The 26,968-nt window shown below is 37.3% G+C and overlaps 1 protein-coding gene across 2 annotated transcripts in view; it reads right to left on the bottom strand.

The window, feature by feature from the left end:
* LOC150076009 (solute carrier family 7 member 14-like) overlaps positions 1–26,968 on the bottom strand; it is a 297,653-nt gene that overhangs the window by 84,470 nt on the left and 186,215 nt on the right. For both annotated transcript variants that reach the window (XM_090387702.1, XM_090387703.1), the window contains exon 3: positions 7,668–7,821. In XM_090387702.1, coding sequence (XP_090243828.1) covers positions 7,668–7,821 — 154 coding nt within the window. The remainder of the gene's footprint in view (positions 1–7,667; positions 7,822–26,968) is intronic.

Raw genomic sequence — 26,968 nt, 5'->3', positions numbered from 1 at the left:
ATGATGCCAATGCAGTCACTAACGTTGATTCGGTAGAGTAAGTAGCGAGCGTGAGCATAAAACGTTACATCGTTATTTCGGACTGAAGTAAAACCGTTGAGCGATGTAAGTTGAAAGAACATTTAAGTAGCGAGCGTGAGCATAAAACGTTACATCGTTATTTCGGACTGAAGTAAAACCGTTGAGCGATGTAAGTTGAAAGAACATTTACATCACTTAGGAAGTAGCGGGCGTGAGCTTATGCTCATAATGGCTGCTTCCTAAATGACGCTAACTCAGTTGTTAACGTTGATTCCGTAGAGCAAGTAACGGGCGCGAGCATAAAACGTTATTTCTTCTGTCGGATTTTAAAAGTTCTGATTTTCTTCAAAGAATTTTCACATAAAACATCTTAGTGCGTACAGGCTACACACGCGCTTTTTTATATTTAATTCCATTTTGCACATGGTACAGAACACTGACGTAAAAGGCCACTCTCCTATTTTTCCTTGTTTTAATATATAAATCTTGGTCCTCTGATGATGAATATTAGAACAATTTATTGTTAAGAAAATATCTATTAAATTATACACCTTACCACATAAAATATTTTTTAAAAATGATGCATTGTGTTTAGTGTTTTTTTTTTTTTTTTTTTTTTAAATAGCTAAGCACTTTAATCACCTTTTACGTACAGTACATTTTTGGTTGTTGGTATTATAACATTTTATTGGACACAACTGATTGTAAATCGAGTCTTCCTTTGTAATGTCTTGCTAATGTCTTGCCACAAATAGCCAAAGAGATGAAGTTCCAAAACGTTTCTCACACCTGACATAGCAGAATTAATTTGTCCAATACATTACAGAACAGTATAGAGATGCTCCAGGCTATGAAGATAAAATTTCTCGATTTTGCTAAATTATACAGTATGTGGTGATAGATGACTCTCATCAATTGGTGCAATACCATCAGTTTGCATATTGGAGGCTTGAAGTGGTGGAACCCATGTTTAGTCTCCAGAGCTTAAATTCCGGTCAGCCCTTCCCCATCTCGGCGCCTCCGTAGCCAGGTGGGCAGGAGCAGCAGTGCTTAGCACACGCTTCTTGATTAGACCGGGGTTCGAGTCGGTGACCACCAAATACGGAGGATGCGGAAAGGTCAGGGAATGACCATCGCATATTTCCGGAGCAATATGGCCTTAGTTTGCTAATGCTCCTAAAAAATAAATAAATAAATAAATAACCAAATAACCGAATTCCCCATCTCTTCCATCATGCAGTATGACTGGTGACTTTTGAGGTTATGGTGGACTTGATGACGATATCCAATCTTCCTTATATTTCGAGGGTACAGCTCTAAAACGGTGTTCGCAGGCCAGCCGCTAATTAGTACACCGGACCGAACCTATAGGTAACTCTTTAGGAGGCTTCCGGATCAGCTAGTGTATAATCTTGCTACCTCTACTCTGCCAGTTAGTGGCTGGAGGGAGTCCGAGTAGTGTGTATGCGGGGCATTGTCGAGGTCACGTTATGTCAAGGATCTGGGCATATTCTTACCATGTGTACGCCATATCCAAAAATTTCATTACTTCATACAGCTTGCCTCGCCCCTACCTTTTCTTATTATTGAATACACCATGAATTGTCAAACTAATAGAGTAAGCTTATCTACGAAAAGATGTAAATCTCCCAAACACTTCCTAGTTCATTTCAGAAATATACGTGGTCTCAATTCTAATCTCAACGATGTCCATTTCCACTTGCAGTCTGACAAACCCCATTTACTTTTTATGGCAGAATCTCAGTTATCGGTGGATTCAACTACTGCTCAACTCAGTTGCCCAAATTATTCGCTGTATGATTCTTTCCGCCTCAAAGGTGGTACTTGTGCATATGTCTGACATTCCCTGTCAGAGACTTGGTAATTTGGAATCTCCTCTTTTTGATCTTCTCTAACTTAAAATCTCTCTACCTCATTCTGTCAAATTCATCTGATGTCTCTACCGTTCTCCCATCTCCAATAATCACTTGGAGCTCTTTGACTTCTTCTCTTTGCAACTTGGCTTTCTCCAGTCCAACTTTCGTAACAGAGGTAATTTTCATTGGTGATTTTAATTCACAACTCCAGCTGGCTTCCGTTTTTTGTCACACTGACCCAGCTGGTCGAGAGGCTGAGTCTATTGCGATTACTAAGGACCTTGTACAGATTGTTCATTTACCTACAAGAATACCGGACAATCCTAACCATACAGCCAACACACTCGATCTTTTTCTCACAAACAACCCTTCTAAGTTGTGAGCGGTCGTAGTGAGTGGTCCTTTAGGCACATCAGATCACAACTTGGTGATTGTCTCTTCTCCAATGGAGCCTTTATCTCATGGCTATTCCCAACCTCGTATTGTTTGGCATTACAAGAATGCAAAATGGGATGTCCTGTGAGATTTCTTTTCTTCTTTTCCTTGGTCGGACTGTTTCAAAACTTCTGATGTTTGCTCAGTTCGAGTCAGTGAATTTTTTCTTGTAGGAATGGAATCCTTTATTTCACACTCCACTTTAAAATCTCGACCTTTATCTAAACCTTGGTTTTCCAATATATGCGCTAAGGCTGTTCTAGAGAAAAATGTTGCATATCGCAATTGACTTGTTTCCAATTATTCAGTTTCATTTTCGGCCTACACTAAAGCTCGCGCAATTGTAAAGCAGTTATTAATCAGTCCAAACTAGATTTTGATCAGGCTAAGAGTAGAAAACTTGCTTCTTTCCCTAATGGTAGCCGAGCAATCTGGTCTCTTGCTAAAGCTATTGCCCGCGAATTTTGCCCATCCTTGCTCCCACCTTTGTCAAAACCAGATGGTTCTGTTGACCTGCTAGCATCCCATTTTTCTTCCAACTCATGTATTAATGACCTTGGTAAAACACCTCCCACCTTTTTCCCAACACACTCCATTCAATGCCTCCTGTGGTCTTTTGTCAAAAGGATGTCAGAAGAGTTTTGACGAATCTTGATGCTAAGAAAGCTCCAGGTCCTGATGGTATTTCTCCATTTGTTCTCAAAACTTGTGCTCCTGATCTTATACCTGTACTTTGCCGCCTTTTTTCAGTTTCGTGTTCCAAAGGTGTTTTGCTTGAAAATTTTCTCATATCTGGCCAGTTTCTGAAAAGGGTGACAAATCCCTCCCATAAAATTATCGTCCCATTGCAATTACTTCTACTCTTTCTAAAGTAATGGAGAAATCAATTAACCACCACCTCTTAAACTACCTTGAAACCTGATCAACGATCGCCAGTATGGATTCCGTCTGTGACGATCCACTGGTGATTCTGGCTTATGTTACCCATTTATGGACCAATTCAGTGGAAAAGTTCGGTGAAACACATGCAGTTGCTCTTGATATCTCAAAGGCTTTCGATCGTGTTTGGCATGAAGGTCTTCTAAACAAGCTTCCATCTTATGATTTTCCAACTGTTTTTTGTAATTGGTTATCTAGTTTTCTCTCTGAGCGCTCACTTGAGGGTGATGGTGAATGGCTCTCTGTCTCCTGACTTCTCCACTAATGTCGGTGTCCACCAAGGTTCAGTTCCTTCCCCCAAATCTTTTCCTCTTGTATATTAATGAACTGCTTCCATCGACCGAAATCCTATCCATAGGTTTGCAGATAATAGCAGAATGCATTCCACTTTCCAGTTTGAGAAACCTTGCCCTACTCAATCAGGTTCAACTTCTCGAATATTGGCTACCAATTCCTTAAATGGTGATCTCCAGGTAATTCTCCAGTGGGGGGCAAAGAAAACTTAGTTGACTTCAATCCTTCTAAATCTCGAGCCTGTCTTATGTCTGGTAAAAAGGATTCTTCTGCTCCTATGCTTATCTTTAGTGACACTCCGATTTCTAGGCAAGATGATATATATCTCTTTTGGGGATTACTCTGACTTCTAATCTCTCTTGGCACAAGCACATTACAAATATTGCTTCCTCTGCATCTAAAAATCTTGGTTTTCTCTTTCGCTCTCGGCGTTGCTTTTCTTTCGAACAGCTGTTCATTCTGTACAAATCTCAAATCCCCCCTACCATGGAATATTCTTCCCACATCTGGGGCGATGCCTCCAAAACCTCTCTCAGGCTTCTAGATTCCATTCAGAAGAGGGCAGTTAGGTTAATTAATGACTCATCTCTAACAAAGTCTCTCCACTCACTGTCTCCCAGACCTACTGTTTCTGCTGCATGCCTTTTCTAGATACTTCCATGGGTTCTGAATTAATTCTTCTGAATTGACTTCTATAATTCCCGCTCTCTCTTTCAAAACAGTCCGAACACGTGCCGCCACCAACCAACATCCATTTAATGTCCAACTTCAAACTCACAGAACCAACTTTTCATCTTCCTCGTTTATTCATTCAACTGCCGTTTCTGGAACAACCTTCCTTTGTACGTATTTCCTGAAAATTACAGTCTACAGAAGTTCAAGTCTAATGTCAACAAATATCTTCTTTCGTCTTCTCAACTTCCAACCCAAGCACCGTACTAATTACTACAGGTTATACCTCTCGTGTTTGGGGTTTTCATAAAAAAAATTGTTACAAAAATGTTGGTTGGAAGCACACTACAGCGTGGCCAACTGTTGTCCGAAGCATATTTGCTGGTTGGTTGGTTGTTGTAGGATTTTAAGCGCATCAGAAACTTCTGCCATATTGCGCCATACATAGTATATCTGTAAATTGCGTGTGTTCTGTGGTCGATTTGTTTTTTGCTAAACGAAAAATCTGAGTTTCCGCGATAAAAACCCTGCTACCTCCCCTGAGACCGATTCACTCCTTTTGTGAAAAAACCCTTAAAAATTCCAACACATCATTGACGGGATTAGAACCCAGGTCTTTTCCACTGGGTGTGGGGAGGATGAGGGTTATACCAATTGTGATACCCACGAGGGCCATATTTACTGGTATTGGCAACATGCTTTGTGATGCTTACCTTCAGATCAATCAGAGAATGAATATTGCCTCTATAAATCTTGTCCTTGAAGTATTCCCATAAGTATAAGTTAGAAGGACTCCACTCTGGAATGTGAGATGGCAAAGTATTGAAAAAATTCCGAGAGATGATTTTGCCATCGTGAAATGTGACCCGAAGTAACTATTTTACCTACTGAGAAATATGTGGTGGACATTCATCTTGAATAAAAGCACTTGTGGGAAAACATACTTTTGTCTTGAAGAACAAGGATCATATAGTAGAGAGAAAATCACAGTTGATTATCCAAAAGTACTCGTTTCAGGACTGAATGCTCGAATCTCCTCAAAGAAGAAGAAGAAGAATTCAATTGTGAAGTTTTCTGTGAACCCATACAAAATGAGCATTTTCAGTTTTGGGTTATCCGAGCAAGTAGCTAATAAGCTGGTCTGTGTTCCTGTTCTGGACGAATAAACCGATTTTCCAGGATAAAAAAAGAAACGTGCTGTCCATGAAAAAAAATTTTCTTGTTCTTTTCTTTGTTAATTGGGTAGATGGAGAAAAAGACCGTTTCATTGCATTATAATACTAATCGTAAATATAACCCGTCCACAGAGCGCTCGTGGGCAACACAGTTGGTAGAATCGCCGTTCTCCCCACACCGGCGGAGAAAAGACCCGAGTTCGAGACCCGTCGATGATGAGAAATTTTAATGGGCCTTTTCTACAACTTGGCTGAGTTAGTTGGTCTCAGAAGAGGGTAGAATGGTTTTTTTCCCGGAAACTCGGGTTTTTCGTCCAGCAAACAGAAATTCGACCATAGAACACACGCAATTTACAAACAGTATATACGGAGCCATATGGCCTTAGTCGCTAATGCTCTTAAAACCCAACATAACAACGTCCACGGTGTGCAAAAAGCCCATAAAAATTTCTTGCGTCATTGACGGATTTGAAGTCATGCCTTTTCACGTACGGAGTGTAAGAACTGTGATTATAGCTACTCGTGCTACCCGCGAGGGTGCGTCAATGACGCAGGAAACTTTTATGGGCTTTTTGCATACCATGGTTGAGTTTCTTCGGTCTCATGCAAGGTCTGCATGGCATTGTCTCTCGGAAATTCGAGTGTTTCGTCCAGCAAATAGACAAATAAAATACATACAATTTACATACACAAGGTACTGACACCACATAGCATAGCCTTAGTTGCACTGGTGCTTAAGTTCCACGACGGCACATCTGCACCAAAAATTTTCCGAGCAGTAGCGCATACACCATAGTATATGATGTCTGCAAATTACATGCGTCCTCCGGTCAGTTTGCCAGTTTTTGGACGAAACAAAAAGAAAAAATATCCCGAGTTCCCGGTTTTTTTGCTACCTTCACCCGAGAACCATACGACGGGATTCGAACCCAGTAATTTTTCCACACGGTGTGGAACAATGGTAACTATAACTGCTGTGCGCGAGGGCCCCCCCACACAGATACATTATTTTTGCAATTCCAGAGCTTTTCGCTTATATCTGTCTGTTTTATGTACCGGTATGTACAATTGTACAAAGTCGGCCTACTTGCTTGTCGCAGAGGTTAAAAAACCAAACACCGATTCATGAGAGAAACTCTACTCCCTCCTCTTGAGATTGGCTGGCCAACTTCACTTCTATTGATGAGAACTGTAGAAATTCCTCCCGCCATCGACGAGAATTAAACTGAAGCCCTTCCATAAGGGAACTAGTCCCAGTAAAGTTACAAGTGCCGACTAAGCTTCCACAGAGGACTTCTGCAACAGGCTAATTTAAAAAAAAAATTAAAAAAAAAACAAAAAAAAACGCGGGTTCGAATCCTGTCAGTCATTGACGGGATTCGAACCCGAGTCTTTATATCCCACTACGTGGAGGGCGGTGGTTATAACCACTGTGCTAACCCGAAGACTACTACGGGAGAGAGAGTAACATGTGGATAATGGAGAGAAACCTTGTCGATAACATGTGGAGACAGTATTCCTCTAATAACTGGCAATTTGGGGAAAAGTTGCCTACCCGAAAATGGACACATACTTTGAGAAAGAGCTTCATCAATCCCTAATGTGTTCCAAGGCCGCATGTTGTCCACCTTAATTCTAACCAGGAACCGCAGAGCAAAGTCAGTTCGTTTATGTGTCATATGCTGTTAAGTGGTGCAACATGGATCTTGTAAAGGTCCATTTTAGGAGAGATTGCAGCGGTTTACGGACTATTGCTTATGGGATATCTAGTTGTCGTGACAAAGCTTTGGCACTAGCGGACCAGTGTGTATTATTTGTGGCACCATAGGTACATCAACAACTGTCGCAACTAAGGAACATTCTTTGCTGGAGATTACAGCAAAGAATGTTCCTTAATTGTGACAGTTCGTCAAAAACACTCAACAGAACCTCTTCGTGTTTTAAGCGACAGTGCTCACGAAACGCAGCTAGTGGGCTGCTGTTGTTTTGGTAAAAAGAGCTTTACTAACAAAACAAGATCTTTCATTTACAAGTACACTATTGTGTTCATTTTTGCTTGCAATTGTGGTCGCATCTAAAACACGTGCAGTAAAATACTATGCTAGTCAGTGCATATCAGAATAACGTTTTGCAGTATCCTTTTTCTGATCAATATATTTGATCAATAAAGTGGATCTTGCTGGTATCAGTAACTATGGACAGCCTTTTGGTAATGAAAGGGGTATCAAAGGTTGAAAAAAAATGTTCATCATACCTGAAAAGAGAGAGGCCACGGCAGCTACGATGAAGGACAAGACCACAGCAGGACCAGCGACTTTATGAGCTACCATCCCTGCTACTAGATACATACCAGTACCCACACAGCTTCCTACTCCTAAGGAAGTGAGGTCCAGAGTGGTAAGCACTTTCTGAAAAATAAATAAAAATGTACTTGGATTATACTTGTAATTAACGTAATGGAAACATGTAAGTAAAAGCAAAGGATAAAAAAAAAAAAATAATAATTGACACTTCTAGTCCTAAACGGTATAGGAATGATTAAATGGGCAGTCAATAATGATTCCGAAAGATACATAGTGAACACCCTCTAAATAAGGATACACATTCTTGTAAAACAGTGCTAAATCAAAGTGGAGACAAAAACTGAAACACATAGAACTGAAGCACAGATCACGTACGAAAAGTATTAATGCTGTATTACCCAACAACAAAAAATAAATAAGTAAATAAAAAATAAATAAATAATAAAAAAATGCATTTCTCATTCGAGTTCATTCATAGGAGAAATAAAACTTGCTGTGGTAGTTGATGAACTCTTTATCCAGCATCTTAGCAGATTTACATTATTTTAAATAACTGCTATTATGGATGTACAACTTCAGGAAATTCATATTGCTGTCAGAATGAAAACTTATAGAAATGAAATGATCATTCCGTTATAGCGTATGGATTTGAAGAGTCTGAACATTTCCAAATGGCGAATTTTGAAACCCGCTTTCGCAAGTATGTGCCTGCGAAAGAGATCAGCATGAAATGAAAAACTTTTTAACAGAAGGAAAAATTTCAGAATAAAAAATTAATGTATTTGTAATGAATCTGTGTGAATGCTTTCTTTATTTGGCTACATCTTTATTAATTTCATTTGAAACTGTGGTATTCACGTTGTGAAGGCAATAATGACATGCTCTCTCTCTGTCCCGTTTTCCGTCTATCGCTGTTTATTTTTATCTTGAAAAGTGAATCAGCAACGGAGAGATAAAAATAATAATAAAGATAATATGACATTTGGACCTGAGTGCGCAAAGCAGCAGCAAAGGATACAAAAATTTATACATGCGAGATAGAATTAATAAGTCTACAAGTACACTATTGTGTTCATTTTTGCTTGCAATAAGTGTTTAACTTATTGCATCTTTTAAATTAAAAGATGGCATTTACACAAAATTCCAAAACTAATAGGAGAAGGATAGCAGAAAATGGAGATGTTGCAGGCGTGAGAAAGAGAGAAAGAATGTGAATATCCTATATGATATAATGAATTAAACAAAATTATAAGCTGAATTGAATAGCCAATTTGAGAGAAGGGAACTGTAAAGCAAAAAAATGATTAAATGCATCAGATATGGGTGGACAATTTTGGTTATAAGTCCAAGAAAGGGATAGAGAAATTATAAAGTTAAAATCTGATGTTAGCTAAAACCAAATATCGATACATAATCAGGTATTTCATCAGGTGACTACACCTGGTCATGTATCAAAGACTGCGTTTCTATACTAGTCCATTGTAGAAGAAAAGCAAATTTAAGAATAAAACTAAGTGAGATCAAATGGGGGGGGGGATAAAGCACTAGAACTTTCACAAAAATATGGACAAGGTAGTCCCTAGGGACTTAATCATTTTTTGCTTTGCAGTTCCCTTATCTCAAATTGGCTATTCATTTCAGCCCATAATTTTGCTTAATTCATTATATCATATAGGATATTCACATTCTTTCTCTCTTTCTCAGACCTACAACATCTACAATTTCTGCTGTCCTCCTATTAATTTTGGCATTTTGTGTAATTTACGCATCCATCTTCGCACTTTTTAACAGACTTATTAATTCTACCTCATATATATATATACCTTTGCTTTCCCCTCCCCGTTGATTTAACCATTATGTTAATTTAACTATTATGTTTAAATTTTCACTCAATAGTTTTGCCATACTACTGGCATATATTTTAATTTTTTTATACTTAATATCGGTTATGCATTGGGCATCATGTGGAGGATTGTGTATTTTGTTGCCTCTAATGGTAGCTTTATTTATTTTATTCTATTTTCTTTATTTTCATAACTTTCCTAACTATGTCATTATTCAAATATATATATATATATATATATATATATATATATATATATAAAGGAAAAGATAGAAATAAGTAATTAAAAAGTGACCTGTAATATAAAAAATAATAAGTGACATGTAATAAAAAATGAAAGTAACGGTAGCTAGCATCAGATAAGGGCGGGTAAATTTGGCTATAGATCAAAAAGGGGAGCAAAGGCAATATGCAAATAAAGCTGATATCAGCAAATAAAAGTTGATACATGATCAAGTATTTCATCAGAGGACTACACCTTATCACGCATCAAAGGACTTTGTTTCGTTTCTTTCCCATAACTAAGGAAGATAAAATAAATTTTAAAAATAAAATAGGATCGAAATAGGAAAGCAATAAAACTTTTAGAAAGTATGGACGAGGTAGTCTCAACGCAGCGATTATAAAGAAAATTAAGCTAAATTAAAAATAAAAAAAAAAATATATAAAATATATAAAAAGAATTAGTAACAGTTGAGAAAGTCGCATAAAGCGAAGATCTAAAGACGAAAATTAATACCTGAAAAATAGAGGAAAAAAAAGGGCTGGAAATGACAGCGCGAACGCACATAGTCGAGACGAAAGAAAAAGGAACAAATAGAGAACAAAAAAAAAAAAAGAACAAATGTCACTTTATATATAAAGTGATAAGGGGAGAGGAAAAGGAATAAAAGAACAGTTAAAAAGTAATGAAAAAAAAAAAAGGTAAGATAAAAAGAAATTAACTGAAGAGGAGAATGAGGGTAGAGAAGGGGGAGGGGGAGGGAAATATGCTTAAGAAAGCTAAAAAAGAAGAAGAAGAGAGAAATAAAAGAATAAAGAATCAAGTTAAAGAAAGGGAGAGAGAGACAGAGAGACAGAGAGTGAAGATAACTACTAGATAACTAACAAGATATGCATCACAAAAATGCATAAAAATTGATCAAAAGAGGATATTGCCACACGACTTAAACAAAACCGGCCTCTCATCTGGTGCCAACAGCTAGAATTGCAAGCAAAATAGCAACATCGTGTCTTCATTTCTGATGTAAACCACAAGCCAGTGGGTAAAAAGCATAAACATAAATGAAACTGGGAATAAAATTTGGTTACAATTTAAATGAAAATGAGAATAAAATTTAGTGACCAATATAATGGAAGATTTTGGTAAAAATTAATTTCCAGGCACCACTAGTATTTATTTAGTTTTATATTTCATTTTATTTTGTTTTTACTGCAAGCTGTTGCTTATTATATAATTTCGCTTATGCATAATCTCATTGGTAAAACTATCTTTTTCCGTTGTTATTAGTTTACATCGCTATATTTCGAATATCTCTATATATTCAAGTCATTGCTTCCATATCCCTCTATATTTCTTCAGACTACTCACATTTAATTGTTTTCAAATCTATTTACTCTAACTAGCATTAGGCTAAAATGCTATATGTCTAGAAATTTCAGTTAATATTGTTTTCCGTTTTAATTTCGCGTCTAACTGTGTCATCTAAAGTTCACAAGCCATTTTCTAAAAAATTCCCCTTTTAATTATATTAATTTCTATTGTACAACTTCAATTATATTGGTAACTCAATTTTATTCTCATATTTAATTATATTTATGTTTTATACTCATTGGTATAAAACATATACCAATGAGTATTTGATTTGATTTGATTTGATTTGGTTTTTTATGGCGCATTGGCAGCTAAGGCCATAATGCGCCAAGTCAACCCAATGAGTATACAAATACGGCTATTTTTATTGCAATTCCAGCCGTTGGCACCCAATGAGATGCCAGTTTTGTAAGTTGTGTGGCAATATCCTCATTTGATCAATTTTGATATAATTATGTAAGTTTATTATCCATATTTTGTTAGTTATTTTCACTCTGTATTTCTCTCACTTTCTTTCTTTAACTTTATTCTTTATTCTTTTATTCTTTTATTTCTTCCATTTTTTAGCATTCTCACCCCCCCTACATGCTGTTCTCTACCCCCATTCTCCTATTTAGTTAATTTATTTTTATTTTACCTTTCCTTTACTTTTTTACCGTTCTTTTACTCTTCCCTTATCACGTTATTTCCCCTGCTCTGCTTGTATTGCACTAACTACTACTCCATTTTTCTACTTTCTTATTTCTACATTCACTTTCTTGTTATTCTATTTAATGTATATATATTATTTTTCTCTTCATCTGTTTCTCTCTGTCACTCTGACTCTCTCTGTTTTTCTCTGTGCCCTCTATCACTATCTTTATTTCTGTTTATAATTCATTCTTCCCCATTTTCTCTCTTCCCCATTCTCTCCCTTCCTTTTATTTTTCTTGCTCTCTCTCTCCCTTTCTCTTTGTTTCTTACTTTTTCACATAAGCACATTATAAAATACAGCAGAGATAGTTTGTTAAAGGAAACACTTTCTGAATTTACTAACGAGAGAACATCCTTAGCGGACTAGGAATGTTTGTGTCCAAAATAATTTGAAACTTAAGAGGAGTCAAAAATATTAATTTTTAGGTGCATTCGCATATATTGTATATACATAAAGCGCCTATTGTCTTCAGTCTCTCCGTCTCTCTCCCTGTCCGTTCCATCCTCACGTAACGACACGAAGACTCCCAATGGACGGATTTTCATGAAATTGTATATTTAGTTCTTTTAGAAATTAGTCGAGCAATGTCAAATTTCATTAAAACCTGATAAATAAAAATTCAGAAATTATTTCTTTTTCTCATACATATTACATAGGTTATCCATATACAGTATATTGTAACTGAAGCACTGAATATTGTTTGTTGCGGTACGCTTGACTGAGAGGAATGGGTGGACAGTATTATGATTCCCAGATGTGAAATTTTCTCATTTCGCATAAAAACTGTTGCTTTTTCAGGACCTCGTTCTTTGTTGTTAGCCCTCGTGGGTAGCACTCGCGAGGATTTTTTTTGTTTTTACTGAGTTAGTCGGTCTCATGGGAGGGTAGCATGGTTTTTTCTCCCGGAAACTCAGGTTTTTCGTTCAGCAAACATCAAATCGCCCACAGAACACACGAAATTAACAGATATTATATAAGGCGCAATATTGACATACGTTTCTGATGCACCTAAAACCCCACAACAACCAATTTGTTATCAATTAACTTAATTTTGTGGATAAATAAACAGATAATAATAATAAATATATAAATCATCAGTTATGACTACTTGCTTATTATACTAAATCGCAGCAGAAACGTGATATATATTATATTTTAATTGTTATTAAAATACAAGAAGAAATAAGTAAAATACATTATGAAAGAGCGTGCTACAAGCAGAGGTACGTGTTGCATTTCAATTTTCATAAAAATAGAAGGAATGAGTAAAGTGCATTACAAATAGTTGAGTGAATATTACGTTGAATAGTGCAGCTAAGTGAAAACAATTTTATATATTATTAGTTAATCAATTAGTAACTGACAAGTTAATTATTTAATTATATTCACTTATATTAATCACAGTCTGCGCGGTAGCACAGTGGTATCGTCACCGTCCTCCCCACCTGGTGGAAAAGGGCCAGGTTCGAATCCCGTCGATGACCCTAGGAACTTTTATGGGCATTTTCCACTCCGTGGCTGAGTTAGTCGGTCTCAGGCGTAAACAGCAAGGTTCCCCCCCCGGAACCCGGGGTTTATCGTCCAGCAAAGCAGGCAAATCGACCAAAGAACACACGCAATTTACAGACACAATAGATGAAATGACTTTCCAAGTGGTCCTAATAAATAATTTAAATAATTATATTAATCACAGAAAATGAAAATTCATTTAAAAAATCTAAAGTTCATGAAATGTAAAGCACTTTGAGCATTACCTAACTTGTTATTGTTTTGTTTGGATACTTGGGTTTCTCAAATCTGTTTTATGAAATGGGCGAAGAAATAATTACGTTATTATTTTTATTTATCGAATCATATTGCAACAACTATCCGTGTGACTGAAAATATCAGTGTGTGGTTATGATATACTGGACTTTTATTACTCGAATTTCAGAGTATTGTAATTTTCAGGGTATACGTACAACCGAAGTTCTTTTGTTCCAAGGGATAGAAGGAGGAAGAATAAACTAGGAAGATTTAAAGTGGTTTTAACTGAGTATTTAAGTCTGGTGAGAAGTAAAAAAAAGATGATCATACTGGAAAAGAATGTTCATTAGAATGTTTTAATGAAATTATACATAGACAGTAATTTCTGTGCATAATCCCGTTAATGACGCGAGTAATTTTTATTGGCTTTTTACACAACGTGGCTGAGTTAGTCGGTCTCGTGAGAGGGTAGTTTGCATGGCTTTTTCTCCCATAAACTTCGGTTTTTTTAATAAATAAATAAATAAATATTCATTTATTGCAAATACAGCAAACCCATCACAGCACTAGGCTAGGAGCATAAAGGAGACAAATGAAATTTGTCTCCTTTATGCCCCTAGTGAAATTTAAGTGTCTCCTTATGCCTTTAATGAAATTATACATAGGTAGTAATTTCTGTGCATAATCCCGTTAATGTCGCGAGTAATTTTTATTGGCTTTTTACACAACGTGGCTGAGGCGCCTCCGTAGCCAGGTGGGCAGGAGCAGCAGTGTGTAGCACATGCTTCTTGATTAGACCGGGGTTCGAGCCCGTGACCACCAAATACGGAGGATGCGGAAAGGTCAGGGAATGACCACCGCATATCTCCAGAGCAATATGGCCTTAGTTGTTAATGCTCCTAAAAAAAAAAAAAAAAAAAAAACGTGGCTGAGTTAGTCGGTCTCGTGAGAGGGTAGTTTGCATGGCTTTTTCTCCCATAAACTTCGGTTTTTTTTATAAATAAATAAATAAATAAATATTCATTTATTCAAATACAGCAAGCCCATCACAGCACTAGGCTAGGGGCATAAAGGAGACAAATATAAAAACAAATACATAGCATATTCTATGTATACATTAACAATGACTGAATTATAATGATCAAAAATATATATTGCAGAACATCACATTTGGCTCTCGGATGCAGTTACTCGGTTGCATCATTTGATTGGAAATGAGACTCCTATATGCTTCAGAGTTGAGCAACCTCTTGCAATCAATGTTGTGATAATTTATGATGTGAAGGGATGCATTGGGGTACATCCTGTCCATTTATTTTAATGGACAGGAGAGTTTGGATTTGAATTGCTGGTTTCTTGAATTTTCTTTGTTGGTGGGAGTTATTATGTTGGCTAAGTTTGGTGAATCGCTTGCAGAGGTAATTAACTTTGCAAGAAGCATGATTCCAGACCCGTTGATCATATGTTGCAGAGGCTTTGCTTTTAAGTTTTCACAAAGCTGTTGCCTGGGATTGTATGGGGAAAACGAAGTTGACTGTTCAGCCATCTAAGAACCCAATACTCTATGGCAAGGAATTTCTTGACGGTAATTTGAGGAGCATCAGACCAAATTTCGGAGGCATAAGACAGAATGGGAAAAATGCATCTCTGGACATGGTTTATGACTGTTTTTCTATCCTGGATCGCTGCTGTTTCTTGCTTTATTAGCCATTTTGCTTTTTGAATTTTTCTGGACACATATACATAGTGAGAATTAAAGGAAAGATTTTTGTCAAAAATAACTCCTAGGTCTTTGTGAGCATATACATTTGGAACTGAAACATGCGCGATTTTAATTTCTATGTGATTTGGTTGTTTCTGTAAGGAATAAGTTAATTGAGCAGATTTGTTTGCATTTATAGTCAGATTGAGATTCTTCAGATACTTGATGATTCTTCACATCTGTAAATTCGCATCATGGCTAACCTTGGAAATGTCATCATAGGATTTGGAAATAATAAACAACTTTAAATCATCGGCGGCATAAGCCAGCAGATTTGGATTTTCTTGTAGAAGTGGTTGTAGAGATGCTGAAAATATAGTACTGGAGAGAAAACTTCCTTGAGGAATGCCTGTTGTGGTTGTGACGAGAATATAATCGGTATTAGTGGGTAAGATGAGATTTATGTGATTTAAGCTGTACTGTAGATAGGATATAACCATTATGTCAATGAGTAAATAATTTTTTAGTATTTCAATGGCTTTCTTGTGATCAATGTTGTCGAAAGCACCTTTGATGTCTAAGTAAAAGACATCACATTGTGCTTTATCCTGAAATGCAGTTTGGATGCACACAGTGATGTCAGCTAGGCTTGTTTTGTTGTGGAGCGCCCTCTAGGACCAAAATGCATGTTGACAGGTGCATTAGCGAAGATCGCATCCTGAAGATATTACAGCATGATCTTATCAATAATTTTAGCGATTATTGACGATACAGCAATTGGACGATAGCTTATGGTTATTACTACTAGCCTGTTTTGGAATCAGGGTAATTCTAAAAGTCGCCCATAGTCTTGGAAGGAATGGCTGGGAAATGCACCTGGAAATAATATGAACTAAAGAATCAATGATGAATGCACTGGACATTTTAATAATAAAACTAGGCAGGGCCTTCACTACTATCAATTCGTAATTGGTTAATAATTTTCTGAACTGCATTCTTGTTTACAAATTGGTCGATTAGCAGGTCTTGACTAGGAAGCATTTCATGTTGCACGCTATTTGTGTGTTTATAAGAATTGAATTCTTTAAATCTGTTTTGGGTATCTTCAGTGTAGATGTCAAAATTGCATGTTTCCATATTGAATTTTATCCATTCCAAAGCCTGGTCATGCTACCTTGCAGGTCATGCTTGAGCCTGAACATTAAATAATTTTTGTACGCCTGAATTTTTTTGAGCTGAAACAAAGCTCTGCTTTTTTATACTTTATGTATGTTGATGAAGTAGCCGAGTGGGCAGGAGCAGGAGCGGGAGTGCAGTAGCACACGCTCTTTGAGTAGACCAGGGTTCAAGCCCCTGACTGCTGAATACGGTCGATCTGCCAACCCGCACTGGACCAGCGTGGCAGATTATGGTCCATTTCCCTCAACATGAATTGTTGAGGAGGCTTCCATCCTGCAGTGGGTTGATAATGGCTGCACTTTACTTTTATGTTGATGAAGTGCCGTACTTCTTCCACTGCCTGTGGCATTTTTGTTTCCTTGTAAAGTATGATTTTAGATGGGATTTGAACCACGGTTTGGGTTGAAAAGAAAGTCTTATCTAGAAAACAGCAAACCGACCGAAGAATGCATGTAACTACAAATACATTATACTGACAGTTCATAGCCTTAGTTCCTTTGATGCCTAATGAGTGACCATTTATATTGGGGCAAGATATTTTTTCTGTTGGACAGAGGTAATAACAAATTCTGAATATAAAGACGTGTAGTTGTTGTTGTTGTTGTTATTTGGTTTTTAGGAGCATTAGCAACTAAGGCCATATTGCTCCGGGATATGCGGTGGTCATTCCCTGAAGGACCTTTCCGCATCCTCCGTATTTGGTGGTGACGGGCTCGAACCCCGGTCTAATCAAGAAGCGTGTGCTATGCACTGCTGCTCCTTCCCACCTGGCTACGGAGGCGCCTAAGACGTGTAGTACATTTTTTCGAACCTTAATTGGAGGAGGGAAAAATTTAATGTACACTGGCATCCAACGATCATTTCCAACAATAAAATCTGATATATAAAAAATATATTATTGGAAGGTATTATTATAAGTTTTTTAATAGCGCTTATAATAGGCCTTCATAGGTAGAACAGTTGGTATAATAACCATTCTCCCCACACGGGGTGGAAAGACATGGGTTCGACTCGACGCGAGGAATTTTTATGTGCCTTTTTCAAACGTGGCTAAGTTAGTCGGTTTCAGGCGAGGACAGTATGGTTTTTGTTCTCTGTTTACTGGACGAAAAACTCAAGTTTTTCGTCCAGCAAATAGACAACAGAACACACGCAATTTACAGACATAATATACGGTGCAATATGGCTTAAGTTGCTAATACGCCTAAAACCCTACACCAACAACAGGATTTATAATCTCCTCTGACAGTCAAACAACTCTTATACTGAGCTATCATATTGTTTACAAGGCTGATGATAAGACTTTATTGCCATGTAAATAGCATGGCTGATGATAGAGCTTGTTAATTAATCTTACTTATCTGCAAGAGCAGATCTTCGCGCATGGAAGGGTCTGTAGAGTTCGACTTGTCCTCGATTGAGCAGGTCATTTCAGACAAGCACAATGGGAGACTGCCCACTCCATCTGAAGAATATCCTCATTAAAAAGAATAAAAGGCTTAGCTGATCGTTTAGCTGAAGGATTTCGATCATATGGCTCGACCCTTTTGATCCTAAGGATTTCGATCCTATATATGTTTTCGCAGTCAAGGTACACTCATGAGCCAAAACATTATGACCACCTCTTTCTCTATGAGTGAACGCATCACCGACGTAGCATATATGGTTACAGCACGGTAGTACCTGACAGTACCGAAGCCCGTGCAATGGAGAAAGAGAAGGTCCTGACGGAGTTTGAACGGGGAATGATTTGCGAAGCTAGGAAGGCGGTGGTCACGATCTCGGCAACTGCAGGAATTGTCGGCTGTTCGAGGGCCGCAGTAATAAAAAAAAAAAAAAAACCCGACTTCAAACAGGACAAGAATTGCTGCAAGCAGCTAACCAAAGACTTCGCAAACACAAAATTACATAACATGGATGAAGTAGGATCGTCCCCCTAAAACGACCAATACTAACAGCTGCGCATAAAAAACCCCGCCATATTAGGCCAGATTTTTTAACATGGTCTAAAAGGCATAAAACTGGACTGTTGATGATTAGAAATGTGTGATGTGGTCTGGCGAATCGATATTTTGCTTATATTGTAATGGTGCTAGGCATCGCGTTTACAGGAGAAGCAATGAGACATTTCATCTAGACTGTGTACAAGGTGCCGTACAAGCTGGTGATAGGTAAATGATGCTTTGGGGATGCTTTAATTGTTTTGAAGCGGGAGATCTATATGAAATACCAACTAGGATGAATCAGGCTGGCTATACAAATATTCGATGATCAGGTTTTGCCTTTTGAGGAATATTTGAGAGAAATTCATGATTTCGATACTCTTATACTAGTCCAGGGTGAGAACTGTCCGGTTCACAGGGCCACTGCTGTTTTAAACTGGCGCAAAGAACACGAGGAAAAGGCAGGACATTTAATTTGGCCAGCCAAGTCACCAGATTTTAATCCTATAGAAAAGGTATAGAAATAGCTTGAAAGGGAAGGGAAAACACAACAGCATCCATTGTTTTCAAACTGGCTTAATATTGATATAAGCTCTTTAAAAAAGTCTAGTTAAATCCTAGAGACTTCATGAGGTTATTCGTTCTAAAAGAGGAGCTATAGAGTTACAAATTATTAATTGAAAAATGACACAGGTGACTTGATTGTCCGATGTCTATATCTTTTCCAAATAGTGGGCTCACTATTCTCGAAACGTGAAATAATGAATCATTATATTCAGTTTATCATAACGTATTTACCGAACAAATTGAACATAAATTGACAGAACTCAAAAGAAAGAGATGGAAAGAAGCGTCTTGAAATTACAAATAGGTAAGAAACAAAGAAACATTATATTAATAACAGATGGATAGAGTTCTTGGGTTCAGTGAGTAATTTTAAAAAGAGAAAAAGAAAGATCAAGTAAGATTGAATGATAAAAAAAATAAAATAGCTCACAGACGCCCTCATTGAGCAATGATAGTTCAGGAACAGAACAGAAAAATATAAAGTCGGTTGAAGACACCTTTGGTCTGTGGTGGATTTAATCAGACTGAAGATTATTTAGTAGCGTTGAAATCTCAGTTGAATTCTATATGAAAATCTGAATATCAGAGAAGATTTTGAAGCATCTTGCAAGAGCAAATATTCTGAAGCATTTAAAAGGCAAATTGAACACATTTTTAAATTTTATAAGGGCTCAGTTGATAAGAAACGGACCAGTCTATCTCTCAAGATTTTCCGAGGAGTTTATAACAGCATTATTTAAGATGGGATGAACATATAATTGTTAGATCTTTTACAGCACTATAATTTAGCTCAATAGTCTTCAAACTTATTGTCAACTTGCTTATGACAAGATTCATTATGTTCCAAGAATTTTTTCCCACTGGAAAATAGAAAGATTTTTATCTCAGTGATTTAAATGGTCATTCAGAAAGTAGCATATATTTTTATTTTGTCATATTAAAGTATTAATTATTCCTTGGCGTAATTAGTGCCAGCATTTGTAATGCACACAATATTATAACTAGCGAAAATGAAGGAAATAGAACACACAGTTATGCAAGCTGCAGAAATATGAACGTACTTAGATACGGAAATGGGCGATAACTGAATTCAGTGAAGATGAAGAGAAGATAATAAATTGTCGCCAATGGAAGCACCTTCTCTGAACTATTGAAGTTAGTATTGTAAACTTTCTATTTCTATTGCGACTAGGTTACTCCCAGAGACAATATCTTTCAAAATTATAAAATATTTGGTGGTCAGAAGAAGCAAGCCGTGAAATTTGTATCTGAAAATGTTTGCCGCACATTCGCTCAGCCGAAATATTGGCTGCAAATTACCGCTACACATTCATCGACGTGCCGTAGTATGGTAAGGAAATCGATAGAACAACGCGCTGTGAGAAACACGCTACCATTAGTGGTACTCGAGCTTGCAAAGTCGGCACATAGAAAATATATCTTGCTAATTAAATGTCAGGCAAACTGTGAACTGCTTAATTCCGACATCAAGCAATGGAAGCAAATTTATTTTATCCATAACACCACCATTAGCCTCTAATAACTATCTAGTGGGAGGTAATTGACAGACAACGAGAATAACCAGAAATAAAAGTCCACACCTCATCGTATACTTAGAAAACAGAACCATGCTCACGCATACCAAGTAATATTTTCCATTTGTTTTTTGTGAGGGGTGTGTATGTTCCTGCTCCAAACATGTTCAGTATTTCTAAAAAACAGAGAAATACTGAAAATGTTTCGGGAACGCACATGTTGCCACATGTCTGTATAGTATTTGCTCATTGATGATTCATTTCGTAGATTTTGAATGTTCCAGAATCGAGCTATGGGATGAGATCGTTTTTTTTTTTTTTTTTTTGTTGTTTTATAATGCTTCTCAAAAGGCTAAACAGTCAAGTTATTAACCCACAAGGCTTAAATTTTGCCTTCCTTAATTTGGAACCAAACGACAGCTGGTCACCTGAGAAACATTCACAGAAAACATGTCTCAGATTTAACCCGATGGCGAAAAATAAGATCGCGAACGTTATCAATGAGCTATCCAATCAGTATTAGAAAGCATTCAGAAACTATTGATAAATTTGTGGTGTTTTCATAGTTTACTTCCTGAGGTAATGTTATTGTTATTCCTTTCATTTGAGGAGTCTTCTGTTTTTGCTGTTTGAAAAATTTAGATCTTATGTAACATAATTTACAGAGACAGTAAGCTTTATTAGTATACACTACCTTCCAACATGTATTGGTACACCAAATGAAAAAAAAATGTCTGGTTAAAAAAAATTATTTTGAACGTTGACTATGATGACGCCATGGGCTTTGCTGACTACGGCGAGATACCAAATTTTGGTTTGTGTAAAGTGGAATGATGCTCCACTTCTTCCGTAAGGCTGCGAATAATTTTCTGATCTAAGTCATCGTATTCAAAATTGTTATTTCAAAACATCCAAAAGGTGTTCGATTAGATTCGGATTTGAGTCATCATCATTATCATCAGCCATTTTCAATCCACTGCAGGATGAAGGCCTCTCCAGCAACTTTCCAGTTCCTTCTGTTTTGAGCACTGGCCATCCATTTACTACTCAAAAACTCACGAATTTCATCTATCCATCTCCGCCTTTGTCTTCCAGGTTTTCTTCTAGCTCCTCTTGGGTACCATTCTGTTATTTTCTTAGTCCATCTGTCATCATGTCTTCGAGCTATGTGTCCTGCCCAAGACCATTTTAGTTCTTTAGTTTTGATAAGAATGTCCTTTACTTGAGTTTGCTGCCTAATCCATGTGTTTCTCTTCTTATCTAACAGTCTGATTCCCAATATAATTCGTTCCATTCTTCGCTGTGTAGTTCTTAGCTTCTCTTCCATTCTTTTGGTGAGTGCCCAAGTTTCACTTCCATAAGCCATGGTGGGGAGTATACATTGGGTGGGGAGTATACATACGGATTTGAGTACTGCGTCGTAAATGCAGATTCACTACAGTATTCTCCTCAAACCACTGCCGTATTTACCGTACTTTGTGATTCAGATACGGCCCCCGTCTCCGAAGAATATACACAATTCAGGCATGGTAGAATTGTTCAGAATGTCACAACAGATTGATACAATCATGGTTCCATAGTAGTAGCAGTAGTAGTAGTGGCATGTGATGCAAGAAAGCTAGTGTATGAGCTTATGTAGCATCAGCCAAAAAAAAAAAAAAAAAAAAATCACACCATTCCCTCCAAATGCCTGTCCAGTTCCTCCTTAAATTTATTTAACCTATCAACTTCCACAACGACAGATGGAAGTTTATTCCAGCATTTAACCACCCGCTGGCTAAAGGCAAATTTCCGTACATCTATTCTACATCTGTCTTTTCTTAATTTGAATTTATGCCCCCTTAGGTTCGTAATCTGAACAAGTGGAAGGATCCCATCAGAATTCAGCGTGCTCAACCCATTCAAGGCCTCATACACCTCAATCAGATCACCGCGCAGGTGCCTAGTCTCCAGCCATTGCAATCTGCAGAACTTAAGCCTCTCTTGGTAAGAGGATCCCTTCATTCCTCTCACCAATCTTGTTGCCCTTCTCTGTACACACTCAAGCAAATCTACATCCTTCCTAAAATGTGGCCCCCAGACCTGTACGCAGTACTGAAGGCATGGCCTGAACATTGCCTTATACAGAGGGACGATCACCTCCTTCTCACTGCTAGCAAAATTCTTATATATCATTGACAAAACCCCATGACCTGCCCTGGCAGCCTGTCTGCATTGCTCAGAAAACTTCATATCTGACTGCACAATTACTCTCAGGCCTTTTTCATTTTCTACCTCCTTAAGTGTAGTACCCCACAGTTGGTACGTTTCTCTGGGGTTACTTCTACTTCGCATTTGTCAAGGTTAAACTTCAGTTACCACTTCTTAGCCCATCTGTCCAAATTATCTAGACCCTGTTGCAGTACCACACTGCCATTACTGTCATTAACAACCCTGCCAACCTTTGTATCATCTGCAAACTTCGACATTAAGCCTGATATACCTTCATCAATATAATTGATAAATATACAAACAACAGAAACCAGTGGAACTAAGTTTTAACCACTTAAAATAGCCCAAATTAGGATTCTTTTATTTGGGCATATGACACACCCAGATGTTTCCATCTGATGATTGGATTGTGTGTAGAGTGTTTCCTTATACCATATCACTTTTTGCCGCTGTTCTAAGTTCCAATACTTCTGTTCTCTGCACCAGAATATGCGGTAACGTGCGTTACTTGTGTAACTTCGGCTCACTAGCAACTGCGCAACCATGGTAACTAATTTTATGCGGCATTTATCTGCTGGTTCTTATTACAGTTCTGCCAACTGGGATAAGTTGAGTAGGTTAATTAAACATGCCTTTGCGTTTTATTCTCACTATCTGTTTGAACAGTAAATGCTCTAGAGGTCATTGGTAGTATATATTTTTATTTACGATCGGGCGTAGCGACTAGGTCAGAGGACTTTACAATTAATAATTTCACTAATGGACACAATTATAGATCGTAATCAGCAGTCACGCGAGCTTGAACCACGGTCTCCTCAGAGCTTCTGCACCCTCCGCTTAACCACTCTTTTCGAGATATTTTGCCGATATATCCCCATATGAAAAAACTTTCGAGCCTACAGGCCAATAAGGCTCCTGGAGTTGATGGAATATACCCTATAATCTTAAGGGAGGCAGCAAGTGAGTGCATTGAACTATTGAGGCTAATTATGCGAGCATCACTAGACTCTGGTGAGATTCCATTGGATTAGAAAAGTGCCAATGTCTCTCCCATACATAAGGGTGGCTCTAAGAGTGAAGTGGCAAATTATCGACCTGTCAGTCTGACTTCAGTGGAAATCATGGAAGGCAATGATCAAGGATGGAATTCAGGATCATTTGGATCGAATTGAAATTCTCAAGGATACTCAGCATGGTTTTGTAAAGGGAAAATCATGTTTAACAAATCAGGTTCGCTATTTCGAAAGGGTCACTCAGGAGCTAGATTTAGGGAATAATTTCGACATTGTTTATTTAGATTTCAGCAAAGCTTTTGACTCAGTCCCACATGAGCGGTTGCTTTATAAGCTGGAACAGGTTGGAATCACTGGGAAAATCCTTAGATGGATAGCAGGATGACTTCAGGGCAGAGGCAGAGGGTTGTGATAAATGGCTCTTCCTCAGATTGGGTTGATGTAAGAAGTGGGGTTCCCCAAGAATCAGTATTAGGACCATTGTTGTTTTTAATTTTCATAAACGACATCGATTAAGGGATAGAGGGCGTTATGTCTAAATTTGCAGATGATGTTAAAATTGGTAGAGTAGTTAATGATCACTGTCAAGCGGAGCTTCTTCAGAGAGACCTAGATAGACTTCAGGAATGGTTAGAAAAATGGCAGCTGTGCTTTAATCCAACAAAGTGTAAGGTATTACACCTGGGAAACAGTAATCCCAAAATAACTTATTCACTTGGTGGAGTTCAACTAAACCCAGTACTGGAGGAAAGGGACTTGGGTGTTACGATACGGTCAGACATGAAATTCTCTGAGCATTGTAAACAGGTTGCAAGGAAGGCCCATGATGTCCTATCGATGATCTATCAAACTTTTGCAAGTAGAGATAGGGACGTGATAATCCCATTATATAAGGCTTTTGTTAGACCACACTTGGAATACTGTGTTCAATTATGGAGACCGCACCTAAAGAAAGACATCGAGCTTCTTGAAAGGGTGAAAAGACGAGTAACTCGCATGTTGAGATCGGCAAAAGGGTGTCTATATGAAGAAAGACTTCGAATATGTGGGTTGCAGAGTTTGGAAAGTAGACACCTTAGAGGAGATGTGATTGAGGTGTTTAAGGCTCTGAGAGGCATCAGTAAAATGAATGAGAACGAAATTTTCAAGATTATAAATGATGCTAGACCTAGGGGACATAAATTCAAGTTACGGGGGGAAATGTTTAGATTGGACTGCAGGACGTTTTATTTTAGCCAGCGAGTTATAAATTATTGGAATAAGTTGCCTACATGGGTGGTAGAGGCTGACAGTTTGGGGAAATTCAAAGGTCATCTGGATAGTACCTTCGGGTGAGGGAAGCGCATAGGATGATAGGTTTAACTTTCTTTTCTTTTATTAATTATATTTTTATCATTGTTTTATTCGTTTTTTTTTTTTTTTGGCTGGTACAGCATAAGCCATAGGCTTTCTTGCACCATGCAGCCATTACTAATACTAATACTAATATTTTGGAGATATATTTCTCGTTTATTGAAGTTTACGCTGATGGTATTATTTGATATTCATTAGAGAAAGATTTAAACCGAATATTTGCTAAGATGAGCCAAGTGATATAAAGATTCGTACGAATCTTTTTTTTTTCTGCTGCTGCAGTGCTTGTATAATACCTGACACAAAAAACTGGAGTTTGTTTAATTTATTCTATATTTTGACACAAGTCGTAAAGTTCAACTTGCTGGTAGTATGGAGCCATGTCTTTTAATGGGCTTATGAAACTTATTAATTCCCTCCATACATTTCATTCTGCATAGAATGCAATGGTGGGTAATTTCTCTTTTCTTTCGTTCTTTCTCCTCCTCCTTTTCTCCTTCGTCAGCAGAACTAATCGATTTTACGATTACCGATTTTATGTTTTCTCTTCGTTATATGTAAGTTTTTATTGAACGGATGAAACTCCCTAAGAACAGCGTTAAAATTTTCTTGAAATTCCATATTTGATTAACTTTGTACTGTATCACCAAATTTGTTTTCACTTGTCATGTTATTTCATAATTGCCTATCTTTTTTGTTTGTTTAATAAATTGTTGCAGTTCTTCATATTGTATTAATTTTATAAAAACTGGTCGATTTTATGTGCTATAAATCTATTCTAGCTCAATTCTCCATATACATATATATGTATATGGATTATACTTTGTCCAGTGTATATTTTGTTTTGGACTAGAGCTTTTTAATTATTCTTGCTTGTCTTTGTCTGTAGAGAAGGGTTATAAAAAATAATGTTTTTGAACTTTTTTCTTCACCAGTATGATAATGATATTATTTTTAAAATGTTTATTGGTTAAGCATTATTTACAACAACAAGACTAAAATCCTTTCGCCATCAAATTATTGGAACTGTGCGTGATGCAGTCTTAAAACAGTTAACGAATCACCGTGTCACGGAAGGCTTCTTTGTATACGATCGGCCAACCAGAGGAACATCTGTTTTAGAACTGCCATCATTTCGGGTTCAGTGCGTTCTTTATGTCTTAGTTACAAAACAAAATACATGAATAATGCCATCATGACTACACCATTAGAAGAGCAGACATTGAGTAAAGTGAACGAGAGACGATGGATATTGGAATCTCTATTATACATATATCGAGTTTTATCTTTAGAACATCAACCATATTTTCCATCCACTGAATTATCATCGATGTCCTAACAGGTTATCAAGGAGCACAGAAAGCCTTGGCGAAATTACTAGCTATGAGCCCGGAAGCCTCAGAATGTCCAATGGATTGTTCGTTTTCTTTGAAAAAAATATCCTTTAGGCATTCTACCCACCCACAACTCAATATATCAGGTCAATGTAACTTAGTGATCTTAGTATAACTGGGGAGGTGACTAGATTGTTCATTCCAACAGTTACATTTACTTATGATAGTAACAACAAATGTTTTTTTCCTTCTATGGTAACATCGTTTATTTTAACTGGCCATGGATCATTAAATTTTAAACTACATTACTTTGGTCTAGTCAGCTGTATTATTACATGATTGTAGTTTGTATGTTCAACTTAGAAAAAGGCTAAAAGTGAAGATTGGTAATTTAGTTAGAGGCAGTGAAAGTGATCTTATTGCTAATCAGGATAAATTTCAAGCACTGCAAGAGTTCTGTGCAACTGTTTTTCAATGGAAAAGACATTGGAATAATCTAATGTTGACTCCTTAAGATTTGGTTATATACACTTTGATT

Source organism: Mastigoproctus giganteus, chromosome 13 (assembly GCF_048544385.1).
Source record: "Mastigoproctus giganteus isolate SK-2022 chromosome 13, ASM4854438v1, whole genome shotgun sequence".
Taxonomy (NCBI): domain Eukaryota; kingdom Metazoa; phylum Arthropoda; class Arachnida; order Uropygi; family Thelyphonidae; genus Mastigoproctus; species Mastigoproctus giganteus.
Note: the sequence above shows the minus strand (reverse complement) of the source record. Positions and strands in the feature narration are given on the sequence as shown.